The sequence below is a fragment of the Protopterus annectens genome, chromosome 14.part0 (assembly GCF_019279795.1).
Source record: "Protopterus annectens isolate FY-2018-M chromosome 14.part0, PAN1.0, whole genome shotgun sequence".
Classification (NCBI taxonomy): domain Eukaryota; kingdom Metazoa; phylum Chordata; order Ceratodontiformes; family Protopteridae; genus Protopterus; species Protopterus annectens.
The window spans coordinates 126,689,650-126,706,502 of NC_056748.1; the positions used below are offsets into that span (position 1 = coordinate 126,689,650).

Consider the following 16,853-nt stretch of genomic DNA (forward strand, 5'->3'; position numbering starts at 1 on the left):
CCACCATCGAAACTCCTGTTGAAGGCAAGGAATAAGTGGTATTACTGTTTCCAAACTATGACAGTGTTGAGACCAGACACTCTTTAGGTACCATTGTAGTTTCCTCATATGCAGTTTTGCATATGGAATTAGTAGTATGCAAGATGCCATGTAACCCAAGGCCTGCAGAATTTTTCTTGCAGGGAGTTGAATTTTTGTTGCCATCAAATGGAAATATTGAGTCAGTTGTCCTTGCTTGTCTGGCGTGAGATAAGCCATCTGGGCCGTTGTATTTAAGCTGACACTCAGGAATATTATCTCTTGTGAGGGCACTAGTTTTGATTTATTTTCGTTTACTGTGTACCCTAGGCAAATTAGCAGTCTTTTTACAAATGCCAGATGCTTTAGAAGAATGTCTGCTCTCTGCTTGAATAAGGCAGTCATCCAAATATGGGTAAATTTGAATTTCTTTTTGTCTGCAAAATGCAATAACTGGTGCCAGGCATTTTGTAAAGACCCTGGGCACAGTAGATAAGCCAAAGGGCAGTGCAGAGAATTGGTAGTGCATTGAACCTGCTAAGAATCTGAGGTATCTTCTGCAATTTTGTCTGATAGGGACATGCAGGTATGCCTCCTTGAGGTCCAATGTTAAGAGCCAAGCTTTCTTGACAAGCATGGGAAGAAGCTGCTGTAGTGTCAACATTTTGAATTTTGGAACATCCAGGTAAAAGTATTTAGAGAAGAAAGATCCAGAATGGGCCTCCAGGCTTTGTCCTTTCTGGGAACCAGAAAGAGTCTTGAGTAAAATCCTTGTCCTTGCTCCTGTGTTGGTACCTTTTGAATAGCTCTCATGTCCATGAGTGCTGTAATTTGCCTTTGAGCCTCTGCCCATTGATTTGGTGGCAGATTTGGCATTCCTTTTAACCTTGGCAGAGTGTGAAAGTGGAACCTGTAACCTTGAGACACAATATTGAGAACCCATTTGTCCTGGGTGATTATTTGCCAATTGTGACTGAAAAGTGCCAGTTTTCCCCCCAAGGGGGCTGCCAAGAGAGAGATGTTTGGCAGCTGTAGTGGGAAGTCATTGGGTCTGCTTTTTATAAGGTTGAGGCCTGTCTTCCCCTTCTTTCTGGGTTGAAGCACCCCATTGTCAAGGCCTGTAAATACCTTGTGGTTGACCTCTGCCTCTTGGACGTCTGTATCTTCCCCTTTGAGGTCTGTCTGAAACTGGAAAGGACCAATTCTTTGTTGGCCAATTTCTGCTAAATCGAGGAGGCTGAACCTGTAAGAAATCCTTCACCGTTTGCATAGATTTTGCTTTATCCTCCATTTTCTTTAATACCTCGTCTGCCTTAACTCCAAATAAAACATCCTGCTGCAAAGGTGCATCCAATAATTTTGCTTTAACATGATCTGGTAAGGTCTGTTCTTTTAACCAAGCATGTCTTCTAATGACAGACCCTGTAACTGCTGCTCTACAGGAGGCCTTTAAGGAATCAAAACCACATTGCAAAGTATGTTTTCCCACTTGTTCAGCTGCATGCAATAAATCCTGCATTTCCTTATAGTTTGGAAGACCTGAATTTGGAAGCATTTTTTGTTTCAACTGAGACATCAAATATTGCTGATATTTAAGCATGTGAAACTGGCAATTTAGTGCTCTCATTGCTAAAGTTGCAGACATATATACTTTCTTTCCCCATCTGTCTAATGCTCTGGAATCTCTGTCAGAGGGGACTGGATTTTTTGCTTTAGAGGCCTTTAACCCTTTGGGACCCTGGGAAATAGTTTCAGGGTTAGCAACAGGGCTTTTATAAAGAAATTTGTGAGAGTCCGGGACACTGTAATATCTGTCTGGCTTAACTGGAGCTGGAGGTAAAGAATCAGGATTTAACCTGGATTCAGCATACACATCATCCACAATATCTAACACTGGCGGAATAGCAAGGGGTCTGTGTTGAGGTAATAAAAGGAAATCTCTGAGCCTTTTCTTGGATTCTGAGCAATCCTGGCCCTCCCAATGGAAATGCTCCTGCATGGTATGTAAGGTTTCCCCAAAGGAGTAGTCCTCTGGTGAAGAGGCTGAAGGAATGGATTCCTCAGCATCAGAATCCTCATAAGGGGGTAAAGAGTATCCTTGGTCTGAGGATAAATCTGAGGAGATGGACACCTGGTCGGATGAGTCATAGTCTGCATCCTGTCTAGGACTTTTATAAGGAGGAGGGTAGGACCCCCTGATCAGAGTAATTAGGTCTTCTGCCATTTTAAGCATCTGTTTCTTAGGCATGGAGGCCTGTGCTGGTGAATGCTGAAGTTGTTTTAGATTTATCAGAAGATTTAATGGTTAACTGAGTAGGCCTGAAAACACCCTCTGAAGCTGCACGTTGTTCAGCTACTCCGGAGCCCTCTGAAGGGTTAGTCTCGGTAGGTCTCAAGTGTGGTGTATCCGAAGGCCCAGCCATCTCCACGTGGGAGTCAGAGGCGGCCTGTGGTTCTAAAGAAGCGGTCGTCAGGGGCTGCGAAGGCGCCTCGCTGAAAACTGGAGAACCAGCGACTGGCCTAGAAGAGGCTTCGTCATCAGTTTTGGGCCTCGGATGCCTGTCCTTGTCTTTGCGCTTTTTGTGTATTATGGTCGTCGGTAGTTCCGACGGCATGGTGTAATTGAATTTTCTGCCAAAATAATGTCGGGCAAAATCAAACCGACGTTTAATAGTGCGCTTAAACCTAGCACAAAACAGACAACCAGTGACGTAGTGGTCTGGGCCTAGGCATGGGATACAATAGGAATGGAAATCCATATGAGGTATTTGCTTCTCACAAGAAATACAAATATTAACGTTTACTGACATCGGTCTGAGGCAAGAAAAAGTTTCCCCAATGGGGTACTTAGCTTTGTAGAAGACATCGGTTCTGGATTCGGAATGAAAATCTCAGGAGTCGGCCGACCAGCACTTGCGAACTGCTTTTGCATCGGGTACCGCGCGGCAAGAAAGACTGAAGAAAATGGCATTTGCTGCATCTCATATACCCCTGGCGCACTGACGTCAGGGAAGAAGCGACAGCAACCAACGCTGGACCAAGACTTTGGAACTCGGGCCGACTGCGGGACTGCCTGACGGCAGGATAACCCAAGTGTGATGACTGCAGCAGTGTAACACGATGAACATCTGAAGCTCACTAGCGGCTGTCATGTTTAACCTTCTGTGTTACACTACAAGAAAACAAACTCTACTTCAGTGAAGGTTTTAATTACAATCTTCGTTTTAAAACTGATCAGATGATTGCCCTTTCCACGTACATTCTGTTGTATTCCAACACGCTATGGCAAAAGCAAGGAAAAGTTCAGAATATCAGTGAGAAAGCAGCTCATGATATTCTTGCACTTGTGCAGCGGGTTAATTATAAAGTCTCAAATCTGCCTCCTCTTACCTATGACCACTAATCCTCATTGCACAATTTGTTCCTCATCATGTACTGGTGCTACTGTAAAGCAGAAGAGACACATGAGGACCAGGGATCAAAGCCATAATTTTTACAAGGGTTATGAAAGTTTTCAAGGCCTTAGTACGAGTAAAATGTCCTGCATACCCACAATGCACAGCTAAATGCAAGTACACTCTAGCTTGGCAGATAATCTTGAGCCCTTATTCATATGGAGTGCTCTTCTGGGGCATCCTCTTGAAGGCATTCCTGTTGTGGTAGATAGCCGATTCTCTCCACCCCACATGGGCAACTGAAGCCGGCCACTCCCATCCCGCTCAAGCTGGCACTTCTGCCACTCAGGCCACTGACCAACTGCAGTCCGCTGGACCACAGCCAGAGATTTATCACTCTGGACTATCTACTCAGCTCTTTTTGGGGGATGGTTCTTGACAAAATCTACTTCGTTAAGCATGATGTCTTGATATAAGCAGCAGGCACAAAAACTACTCTCTACAGAATATTTTTTTCGCTGTGGCACAGTTAATATAGACCCTGCTAAACAAATATAACTTGATGTGATAATCTGTTTGCATAAAGGAAAAAACCCAATTACCGCATTCTGTTTGAAAATGCCAATATATTTTTGTTATGAAAGGAACACAGAGAAAAGAGGGGGACAGAAGGCTGCATTTGCTTTATGATGTGAATTATGTCATCAAAGGTAATAATAGGTTTTAAAAGGGACACTCTTCAGAGGAAATGTGGTTGTAATTCCACTACTCATGCTTTTACCAACTGAATATGTCTTGAAGAAAAGCTAATATATGCTGCAATATAAATTGTCACCACTTTTCTGGCACTCTGATGAGCTGATGCAAAGTTAAATTTAAAGGCCCGTACAAAGTATATATTCCTGGGGTTCGATAAGCTCACTGCAGGTTTCTTCATCTGAGGATGAAAGACTAGAGTAAAAGTTACATTGTCTGTGTTAATTCTACCAAGCAACATGACAATGACAATTGTTGAAACGTATGTACCTTTAGATACCGATCCCTCTGCTCTTCATCATAATCACTGTCACCTTCTTCATCACTTCTCCAAGTTACAGGATCGGGGAATTTCTTCTCCCAGGACTGTTCTGACGGGCTAAGACTTGGCTCCTGATCGTCCTGCAACAAAGAACAGACTCACTTAAATAAACAGCATTTTGTTCCACATTTTTTTTTTTTTAAATGAAAGGCCCAATGAAGCAGAGGGGGAATTGCAGTTCAGTAACACAAATGACCTACTGCTGAAAACTACAATGAAAACAGCAGGGTTGGCAGGTACTAGTTAGATAAAACGTCAAGAACGTGCCCAGCATAACACTCTTGTGATATTCACTACACACATCCAAAGTGGGCATTAGAGATGACAAGCAGCATTCAGCCAGAGGACAAACCAAATGTAGAGGTAGTGGACATGAGTGTCCTATGAGGGGTCACAACAGTGTTTCGTAGGACAGGAGAAAGTGGGTACTCCTGTTGAATGACATCCATAATAATTGGTAATGCAGTACTTACTGCACTGTCAGTCACAGATTAGCAACTCTAATAGTAACCCAAATCTTTTCCCTTTAATTACACAACAGTAAACATTCCATGAGTGGCAGCAGTACAGCCCAATCACACAGCCTAGCTTTTAGTCATGGTAAAGGAAGGAGGGAATGTAAAAATTTGGAGCAAAATACTTGCAGAAAAATTAAAAACATTCAAAATGCAAAAAAGAGAGAGATGAATGACATTTTATCAAGCTAGTACACATAAAAGAATAAAAGAAAGTAATTTGATCCTAACCTACTAAAATGAAAAATATCTCTTACGTTATCATTCTATTTGAGAGAGAGAAAAAAAAACATCCATTGTGCACAACACTATGCTACAGGCACACCCTATATTACCAGACAGTAACAGCTGTTGCAAAAACAATGAATTATAAAATCCCTGCTCATACACCCAGCAGTGTAATATGCATAGTCAAGCAGTCATCTGGTAGACTGCATAACACGGATCACAGACTGCATGCCATGCTAGGGCTATCCACTCGATGGCGTAAAAATTGCCTACAGGTGATTTGGTCACATTGACTAATATTATCAAAAATGGGCATAGGTATTTGTTGATGATAATAAAATTGAGGATCTGGCCTACACCGGGGACCCCTGCTAATAGTGGTAGAGGGTCTATGTGCCCCTTATTGCCAGTGCATGCTCAATACAAAGCCCAAAAAACTGGGTTCATAAGTTACTGGCTGGCCAGTGCCCAGTTGCCCTGCTTGGGTTACCAGGGAAAGCTCTGCTGAGCGAAAGCTGTACGTAAAACCTATCAACTTGTCAAACTTGAGTTAATGATTGAAGATGACTGACAGGATGGAGCTTGAAAGTGAATGACATGATGGTATGAAGGAGGCTGGACATCCACTATATCCAGGAGACAAGATAGAAGGGCAGTGCAGCAGAGCCACTTGGCTTGGGATCCAGAGTCTTCTACTCAGGAGAAGGACAGAATAGAAATGGTGTGGGAATTGTGGTATGGGATAGGCTTCAGAAGACAGTGAGGGTTGTTATAAGAATTAGTGAAAAGACTCACAGCAATCAGACTCCACTGTAAGGATACAGCAGTATCCATAATTTCAGCCTATGTCCCACAGCATGGTTGAGACGGAGAGGAAAAGAGTGCACTCAGGCAGCAGCTGCAGGACCTACTACATCAAGCAGTACAACATGAGAGTGTTGATAAGGGTGAACTTAACGCTCATAACAGGACAGACAGAACAAGATATGAGGCCTGCCTGGGTCTATAAGTGGGGCAACGGGAATAAAAAAAGAGGCCATTCTAGACATTCATCTAGTAAATGGCTGATGGTGTCCAACCCATTGTTCAGCAAGACAGACAGCCATGAGATCACATACAAGAGTGGTTAACATGCAACTCAGGTAGATTTCCTTCTAGTAAGGAAAAGGCACTGGGGTAGAAATCACTGGTTGCCACAATCAGCTGCAAGCAGTGGTCAGAAAAGGCTCTAAGGTCAACCGATACTAAGCCGAAGACCTGGATGTTGAGTGGAGAGACAGCACAACAGTTCAAGGAAATATTTGGGGCTCTGTCATCTGTTGAAGAATGGCAGCACCTTGAAACAGCATGTTTGAGAGCTATAGAATAGATATGTAGCTGAGCCAGCTATAGAATTAAGGTACATTAGGAAAGCCGGTGGTGGAATGCAAAAGTCCAGGAGGTGATCAAAAGAAAGCAAGAAAAAGTGGGAGACAGAAAAGCAGAGCAAGCTAAGAAGAAATACTAGTTGGCTAACAAAGAGGTTGAGACAGCAGCTGCAATAGCAAATGGCAAGACATCAGACGCATTCTACCAGCTCCTGGAAAGAGACCCAGAAAGAAGAAACTACATCAGATTGTAAGGCAAAGGCAGAAATATAAAGAAAACAATCATCAGACACCCTTCATAAGGGATGCTAACAACAACCTACTCACCAGTCCACATGACATCAAAGGCAGATGGGAAGGAGTATTTCCAGCAGCTTCTGAAGTAAGAAAACCCTATAGATATTGTACTGCCCCAAACTCAGCCTACGATGAAAAAAGAAGAGGAGTATACCCTAGAAGGAGTAAGAAAGGCACTAAGGAAACTGACGTCAGGGAAATCAGCAGGCAGAGATGAGGTCATGATAAACATGATGATGGCTGGTGAGTAATGGGAGAAACAGCTCCCTAGGGTACTCATAGCAGTATGGACAGAAAAGCATTCCGGATGGCTGGAGAGTAAGCATACCACTCCCAATGTAAACGAACAAAGGGGAGAGTCACAACTGCAGCCAGTATAAAGGTATCAAAGTCCTGCCACATTGCATGAACATTCTAGAAAGGATAACTAATAAATGAATACACAGAGTTGTTGAAAGTAAGATAGGAGATGAGCAGTTCAAATTCAGATCAGGATGCAGAGTAACTGACCCAATGTTTGCAGTGAGACAGACTGTTGAGAAGAAGCTAGAAATGAGGAAAGAGTACAAACGGGCATTCCTAGACTTGAGAAAGCCTATGACAAGGTCCTAAATCCTGCATTGATTTGAAGTTCTAGAAGCACTGGTAGAATTAGTGTAGGCTATGTACAACAACTCATAGACACAAGATTCACAGAGGGACTCCTAGTGGGAGTGGGTGTACATCAGGGTTCTGCTGTGAGTAATCTGCTGTCTATACTTGTGATGGACTAAATTAGCAAATTGGTTGGGAGGGTCATATTGACACAGTTCCTGTATGCAGATGATATGGCATTACAAGCAGACTCTGAACAAGAACATCAGTAAAGGATAGGGGAATGGAATGCAAAACTGAAGTCACATGGGATGAAACTGAGTTCAGAAATGACAGTTGCAGAGGCAGCAAATGGGGAAATCAAAAGAACCTGACAACTGAGGTAGAAGAGAAACAGTGGAACAAGCTAACAACTTCAAGTACCTGGGAGGGGTGGCTGAAAAGGAAGGAAATCAGAAATAGGAGGTCAAAGCTAGAATAAGAGGAGCTGTAGCCAAGTGGCACAGTGTCAGGAACAGTGAATGAAAGAAGAATGCCTGCGAAGCTGAAAAGAGATTGATGGACTGTGTGAGAGAAGACCTGTGACAGTCAGGCATGACTGCCAAAGATGGGAGAAGGGTGGCATTGAATCAAGATAGGCAGCAACAGGTAATGCAACAACCTGACTCCATGTAGAAAATGGGGGAAAAAGAAGGGGGTCAAGGATGATGACTCTGCGAGTAGCCAGGAAACTGTTGTGTAGACAGAAAAAGTGCAGATTTTTCATGAATTATTAAATTAAGTACAAGAATCCAGCTATAATAAAAAACAGAAGGCATGTTTATTCAAATTATTATTATTATTGTAAACACATTCATGTGAGTTGTGCAGTTTTTGAATAAGGTGCATCTTCATGTTGTGGAGGTAGCCTAAGTTAGACTCAACCTATGATGGATATAAATCTGCAGTTTGTTGCATCTCTGTAATGCATATGTGGTGCATGTAAAAATGTGCTACATCCTACAACACTCCCTGCACATAAGGCATATCAGGCATACATGTTTGCATACTTATCTGTTTCCAATGTTCTATTCAATCAACAGCTGGTGCATGTGCACTGGGATCACTCATTCATTCAATAATTATTTCATTCATTCACTCATGCTTTATTAAATTCAGGGTCACAGAGGAATCTGAGCCTACCCAGCATTCAAAAGGCACAGGGAAGAGAACCAGTCCTGGAAGAGACACCAGCCCACTGCAATCCACACACACACACACACACACACACACACACACACACACACACACACACACACACACACACACACACACACACAGCTATAAATATATTATGTCTGTAACAATAAACTGAGACTTATTTCTCACCGTCGAGATCTCTTTGCATCTTTACTGCAGTCAGCTAACTTGAATTTTAGGCAGACTAAACTTCAATTCTGTTCCTTAAACACTGCAGATAGACTATGTTTTCCATGTCATAACAGCCCCTCTTGGAAAAGTAGTTTTGTACCTACCATAAATGTAGATGTTCGAGTGTCTTCACTGCTGCAGTCATTACACTTGGGTTATCCTGCCGTCAGGCGGTCCCGCAGTCGGTCCGGCGTCGGTTGCTGTCGCTTCTTCCCTGACGTCAGTGCGCCAGAGGTATATAAGATGGAGCCGATGCCATTTTCTTCAGTTTTTCTTTCCCCAGGTATCAGGTGCCTCCAAGTAGGTAGGCAATACACATTGTCAATAAAACATACAATAAAGGTAAAAACAAAACCTTCAGTTACCAAAAAATACACCACATAGGTAGTATAGGGTTGAAAGGTATAGATAAGTCCCAGCTAAGAAAGAGGGGATGGTGGGTGGGGGGTAACCTGGACTGCAGCAGTGAAGACACTCGAACATCTACATTTATGGTAGGTACAAAACTGTACTATGTTCATCGTGTTTCACTGCTGCAGTCATTACACTTGGGTTGAATCCCAAAGCTGAGTTAGGGTGGCTGGTTCGATAGAGGATTTGGAGTGGCTATGAGGCCCTGCAGCACTGCAGTGGCAAAGCCAGCTCTGGATCTAGAATAAAGAGGCAAGTGATAATGCTTGGTAAAGGTGTGCACTGAACTCCAAGTTGCAGCTTCCAAGATATCTTTGGTAGGTACTCCTCTAAGGTAGGCAGTTGACGTGGCTGTTGCCCTGGTGGAATGTGGCCTAACGTTACTTGGTACAGGTTTTCCATGCTGTGTGTAGCAGAACCGGATACAGTGTCCCATCCACTTTGACATGGTCTGCTTTGAAATAGCCTTTCCCTGTGATCCTGCAGCATATGCTACAAACAATTGCTCAGTTTTTTCTGAAAGCTTTTGTTTTGTCCAAGTAGAAATGTAATTGCCTGTGTATGTCCAAGGAATGCAGAAGTCTCTCCTCTTTATTCTGGGGATTTGGATAAAAAGTTGGCAAGTGTATAGTTTGGTTAAGAGCCACACTGGATACCACCTTTGGCATAAATGAAGGGTTTGTTCATAAACAAACCCTGTCCTGATGAAAAATGATGAAAGGTTCCACTGCCATTAGTGCCTGTAACTCTGAGACTCTTCGTGCTGAGGTTATTGCCAGAAGCAGAGCAGTTTTCCATGCTACATATTTTAATTCTGCTGAATTGGCTGGCTCAAAAGGAGGTAAAGTTAGTTTTTCCAAGACAAAATTGAGGTCCCAAGTTGGTGTTGGTGCTCTCCGGGGCGGTCTTATGTTTTTAGCTCCTCTGAGGTACTGTTTTAGCAATGGATGAGAGAAAATAGGAGGATCTGTGTTGTAATGAGCTGAGAAAGCAGAGGCGTGGATCTTAATGGATGAAAAGGATAGTCATTTGTCCAGCATCTCAGTTAAGTATTGTAATATCTGAGGAATATTTGGGACAAGAAGGTCAAAGCTTTGAGCCTGGTTCCAGGCACAGAATCTCTTCCACTTTTCTGAATAAGATTTCCTGGTGCTAGGCCACCTGGCCTCCAAAATGACATCCATAACAGCTTTAGAGAGAGGTGTCGTCTGCTTGACTAATGAATCTGCCATGCAGCCCGGTTTAAGGTTTTGAGCTGACTGTGCAGGATCGGATTGTCTTGTTGAGTCAGAAGGTGCAGAGTTTGAGGTAAAATCCATGGTGGGCCTTGAGCTAAGTTCTTTAAGATTGGGTACCAGTGCTGGTGTGGCCAATCTGGAGCATTCAGGATCATCTGTGGTTTTTCTTGTCTGGCTTTTAGGAGTACCTTTGAAAGGAGAGGCAGTGGTGGGAAGGCATAAACTTTTACGCTTTTCCAGCTGAACGAGAGAGCATCCACTTTCCATGCTTGTGTGTGATAAGTCCTTGTGCACAATTTTTGTAGTTGGCAATTCATTTGGGAGGCAAAAAGATCCATGTCTGGGCACCCCCATTTTTGCGTTATCATGCTGAATACTTGTGGATTTAATTTCCACTCGTGAGGATCCATGATGTTTCTGCTTAAGTCGTCTGCCAGAGTACTTTTCTTTCCTGGCAGGAATTGTGCTTGTAGATGAACTTGATAGGTTAGAGCTGTGTTCCACAAGGTCATGGCTTGTCTGCATAGGGGATAAGAATGCATGCCCCCTTGCTTGTTTATGTACCACATAACTGTGGTGTTGTCTGTCTTTAATAATAATTGTCCTGGATGCAGAAGGTCCTTGAAAGTTGTTAGGGCATTTTGTACAGCCAACATCTTTTTGATTGATGTGAAGATGCATTTGGTCTGTGGTCCACTTGCCCTGAATACATTTTCCTGCCATGTGTGCTCCCCAGGCGTAATCCGAAGCATCTGTTGTTAGTGTCTGTCTGGCTGTGGGTAGAGTGAAACGCTGTCCCTTGTTGAGGTGACATGCCTGTTCCCACCATCGAAACTCCTGTTGTAGGCAGGGAATTAATGGCATTACTGATTCCAAACTGTGACAGTGTTGAGTCCAAACACTTTTTAGGTACCACTGAAATTTCCCCATATGCAGTCTGGCATATGGAATTAGTAGTATGCAGGATGCCATGAATCCCAAGGCCTGCAGAATTTTTCTTGCAGGGAGTTGGGTTTTTGTTGCCATCAATTGAAAGTACTGAGTCAGTTGTCCTTGCTTGTCTGGCGTGAGATAAGCCATCTGGGCCATTGTATTTAAGCTGGCACCCCGGAATATTATCTCTTGTGAGGGCACTAGTTTTGGCTTCTTTTTGTTTACTGTGTACCCTAGGCAAATTAGCAACCTTTTTACAAATGTCAGATGCTTTAGAAGAATGTCCTTGCTCTCTGCTTCAATAAGGCAGTCGTCCAGGTATGGATATATTTGAATTCCTTTTTGTCTGCAAAATGCAATTACTGGTGCCAGGCACTTTGTGAAGACCCTGGGCACAGCAGATAAGCCAAAGGGCAGTGCAGAGAATTGGTAATGCACTGAACCAGCTATGAATCTGAGGTATCTTCTGCAATTTTGTCTGATAGGGACATGCAGGTATGCCTCTTTGAGGTCCAAAGTAACAAGCCAAGCCTTCTTGTCCAGCATGAGAAGAAGCTGCTGTAGTGTCAGCATTTTGAATTTCGGAACATCCAGGTAAGTATTTAGAGTAGAAAGTAGTATGGGTCTCCAGGTTTTGTCCTTTCTGAGGACCAAGAAAAGTCTTGAGTAAAATCCTTGTCCTTGTTCCTGTTGTGGCACTTTTTGAATAGATCTCATGTCCATGAGGGCTGGAATTTGTTTTTGTGCCTCTGCCTATTGATTTTGTGGCTGGTCTGGCATTCCTTTTAGCCTTGGTAGAGTGTGAAAGTGGAACCTGTAACCTTGAGACACAATATTTAGAACCCATTTATCTTGGGTGATTTGTTTGCCAATTTTGTGAAAAAAGTGCTAGTTTTCCCCCTAAGGGAGCTGCCAAAAGGTAAGTGCTTGGCATTTAAAGGGGGAAGTCATTTGGACCGTTTCCTATAAGGTTGTGACTTGTCTTCACCTCCTTTTGGGGCTCTTGGGTGGTATCTGCCTCTTTGTGGTCTGTCTGACACTGGAAAGGACCAATTCTTTGAAGGCCAATTTCTACTAAATCGAGGTGGCTGTACCTGTAAGAAATCCTTCACTCTTTGCATAGAGTTTGCCTTATCCTCCATTTTCTTTAATACCTCTTCTGCTTTAACACCAAATAAAATATCCTGCTGTAAAGGAGCATCCAATAATTTAGCCTTAACATGATCAGGTAAACCTTGTTCTTTTAACCAAGCATGCCTTCGAATCACAGATCCTGTAACTGCTGCTCTACAAGAAGCCTCTAATGAATCAAAACCACATTGCAGAGTATGTTTTCCCACTTGTTCAGCTGCATGCAATAAATCCTGCATTTCCTTATAGTCAGGATGTTCTGAACTTGTAATCATTTTCTGTTTTAACAGAGATATTAAATATTGTTGGTATTTAAGCATGTGAAACTGGCAATTTAAAGCTCTCACTGCTAAAGTTGCAGAAGTGTAAACTTTCTTCCCCCATCTGTCTAATGCTCTAGAATCCTGTCAGAGGGAACTGGATTTTTAGCCATGGAAGCCTTTACCCCTTTGGGACCCTGGGAAATAGTTTCTGGGTCAGCAACAGAGTTTTTATAAAGACATTTGTGAGAGTCAGGGACTCTGTAGTACCTGTCTGGCTTGACTGGAGCAGGGGGCAAAGAATCAGGATTTAAACTGGATTCAGAGAACACATCATCCACAATATCTAACACTGGCGGAACAACAAGGGGCCTGTGCTGAGGCAGTAAAAGAAAGTCTCTAAGCCTTTTCTTGGATTCTGAGTAATCCTGGCCCTCCCAATAGAAATGCTCCCTCATGGTATGTAAAGTTTCCCCAAAAGAATAATCCTCAGGAGGAGAGGCTGAAGGAATTGATTCTTCAGCATCAGAGTCCTCATAGGGGGGTAAAGAGTATCCCTGGTCTGAAGAGGAATCAGAAGAAATGGAAATCTGGTCAGAGGAATCATAGTCTGTATCCTGCCTAGGCCTTTTATCAGGAGGGTGATGGGTACCCCTGATCAGAGTAATTAAGTCTTCGAGCATCTGTTTTTTAGGCATGGAGGCCTGTCCAGGTGAAAGCTGTACTTGCTTCTTTTGTCTTTAATGGAGTTTTAGACTTGGCTGTAGTTTTTATGGTAAGCTGTGAAGGTCTGAAAACACCCTCAGAAGCTGATGCCTGCTCAGCGGCTCCGGGCCCATTTGAAGGGTTAGTTTCCATAGGCCCAACACCTTGAGTATCCAGAGGCTTAGACATCTCCACGTGGGAGTCGGAGGCGGCCTGTGGCTCTGAGATAGCGGGTGTCACAGGCTGCGAAAGCGCCGCACTGAGAACCGGCGACTGGCCTAGAAGAGGCTTCATCAGTTTTGGGCCTCGGATGCCTGTCCTTATCCTTGTCTTTGCGTTTTTTGTGTATTCCAGTCGTCGGCTGTTCCAATGGCATGGTATAATTAAACCTTCGGTCAAAGTAGTGGCGAGCAAAATCAAACCGACATTTAATAGTGCGTTTGTTAAATCTAGCACAAAACCGACTAGTGATGTCGTGGTCTGGGCCTAGGCATGGAATACACTAAGAATGAAAATCCTTATGAGGTATTTGCTTCCCACAAGAAATACAATTATTAACTTTTACTGACATCAGTCTGAGGCAAGAAAAAGTTTCCCCAACGGGGTACTTAGCTTTATTGAAGACTTCGGTTCTGAAATTCGAAATGAAAACCTCAGGAGTCGGCCAACCGGCACTTGCAAACTTGCTTCGGGCACCGAGCGGCAAGAAAGACTGAAAAAAATGGTGTTGGCTGCATCTTATATACCCCTGGTGCACTGACGTCAGGGAAGAAGCGACAGCAACCGACGCCGGACCAAGACTTTGGAACTCTGTCCGACTGCGGGACCGCCTGACGGCAGGATAACCCAAGTGTAATGACTGCAGCAGTGAAACACGATGAACATCTGCCCTTTTCAAGCAATTGTAGTCCATGGATTGTCACTCACACAGTAGTGGCTGAGTAGACCAAAACATCATCACTTTACTTAAGTATGCAGCATTATCTCTGGATCATTTAAAGTCAAGTTCCTCCCTCATTTCACATTTCTGACATCAAAATCATGCATGAGGTTTCATATGATGGAATCTAAATAATAAGCTATTATGAAACTGAAAAACTTAGTGAGGTAACAAAAGCTAATCATCATATGTGCAATAATCAACCATTTTCAAACATTTTGTAACTAAAAAATCCTAATCTGCAGAACAGGGTGATACATATTTTAATGTTTGTAGAGCTTTATTTACATTCATAGATATACTAGGCTTTGAGTTTAGCAGAACACTGAGGAGACTAGTCAAATTTCCCATCCGCCCAAGAACACTGTCTGGTTAAGTAACTTCATCAGTCACATAGCAGGCAAATGGAAGCTGAAGGAATCAAACCCAGTACTACAGGAAGCAACTTAACAGTCCATTGTTTTAATCCTCTGTGATAACTGCCATACTTCTTTATAATCAGCATGCCTTCAATCCTTTTAAAACAGCATCAGCTGTTCCATACCACCACATGCATATTTATGAGTATTCAACTTTTAATGAGTATTTAACTTTTAATGAAAACAGATGTTAAAAAAGCAAATGAAATAATGAACACAAAAACAAATACTGAATGGAATTTCTTCATCAGGTTCTGCTTACAAAAGAAAGCTAAAAGCCACTAAGACCTCATTGGCTACATTTGCAAGCTGCCCAAGAAGGACTAACCACAGTCACATCAACTCTAGTGGTTACACTTACTACGGGAGTTCACCATTCTTTGTTGTTCCTGCAAATGTTCCTATCAGCAGGAAAAACAAAATAGAACACACAGATTGGGAAATACCACAGCCCAGTTAGAGATGGTGACCAGATTCTACAGCTCTGCCCAGGCATGACAGCCAAAGCTACAGTAATAGTAAATAAAACCCTAACTAATAAGATACACAGTACATAAGGGGTGCAGAGGAAAGTCCCCCAATCATGGAAGACAAACTAAGGGAAGGAGGTTTGAAGGAAAACCGAGTAAAATACGTTTCATTGCAGTTGCAGTGACTCAATATACAAGGGTCCTCCAACATATGGTCTCAGGACATCAGACATAAAATTAGTTAAAAGTGTGGACAAACATTCAAAATAATAAAAAAGCAGCTCTTTGCATGGACATTTCTGTAAGTTGCAGGAAAAATTAAGTATGGTGAACTGGAATACTAATGAACATGAAAAACAGTAAAAAAAGGGAAAAATAGCTTCCAAAGACTGTGATATTTTATATGGTTCAACCAAGAACAGTTCTGGAAATTCCTGCTACTATCAATCCTCAAACTAACAGAATACCAACAGTGGGGAAAACAATTCATAATACTTGTAGACCAAGACTTGCACTATGCTGCATGTATTCATCAAAATAATAGATTGTGTTACAGGTAAGATGAAAGAAATCCTTTCACTGAATGGACAGTTGAAAGGTATCTTACCAGACTGTTCAGCAGATCTGTAAATAACAAGGCGCAATTTAAGGCAGAAAAGGTTAAATTGTGAAAATGTGAGACCTTGCCCTAATCAGTGTGCTTGTCTATCAGTAACAAAGATGGGCCAGATAGTGATGCAAGGGATGCTGAATGAAGAAATGTGATCTGTCACTCAGGAGACAATGAAAAGCAGACTACAATTTCAGAAGATGGAGAGATGACATTTGATTACTCTACAATGGACTAGCAGAGTTTTTTTTTAAATCAAAGAATTGCACGTTTTACCAAAGAAATCTCCAGCATGTAAGAAAAGAAAAGGGATACAGAAGTAAACAGGAATGTCTTGCTAATCAGTAATGCAAATGTGTAAAAAGATGCAGTGAAGAGAAGGAAGAAGAAGTAAAGAAAATCTGTTTATGTGCAAAGCCTCCATGGGAAGGTGTTGCGATGGCAAGTGGGACAGAAAAGGTTACGTGAGAAACAAAATGGCGCCCAATTAAACGGGTGAAGCCAAAAGTTCTAAACAACAGCCATGCACTCAGTGGACACAGGAGGAAGCAGGAAAGATGAAAACAGCCTTCTAGGACCAAGTCTAAATGAGATGACAACAGATACAGAATTATGGAGAACAGATAAACTACATAAGAAGGAACAGTCGAGATGGAGAGAACATGTTTGAGAGAGGACCATCAGCTTTTCCTTGTAATTATATGTCACAGTGAAGAGGCAGTGATGGTCGGATTCCGATAAATGCATTTGTCTTCGGAGGGTGTAAATGCAGCCAGTTTAATAATAAAATGGACAAAGGGGCTTGTACTAGACTCTAAAAAATGTAGTACTATG

The 16,853-nt window shown here is 42.5% G+C and overlaps 1 protein-coding gene across 3 annotated transcripts in view; it reads right to left on the minus strand.

Moving 5' to 3' along the window:
• Nucleotides 1-16,853, minus strand: part of GPAM (glycerol-3-phosphate acyltransferase, mitochondrial) — a 921,522-nt gene that overhangs the window by 57,159 nt on the left and 847,510 nt on the right. For all 3 annotated transcript variants that reach the window (XM_044055836.1, XM_044055838.1, XM_044055837.1), the window contains exon 19: nucleotides 4,440-4,571. In XM_044055836.1, the coding sequence (XP_043911771.1) occupies nucleotides 4,440-4,571 (132 nt within the window). The remainder of the gene's footprint in view (nucleotides 1-4,439; nucleotides 4,572-16,853) is intronic.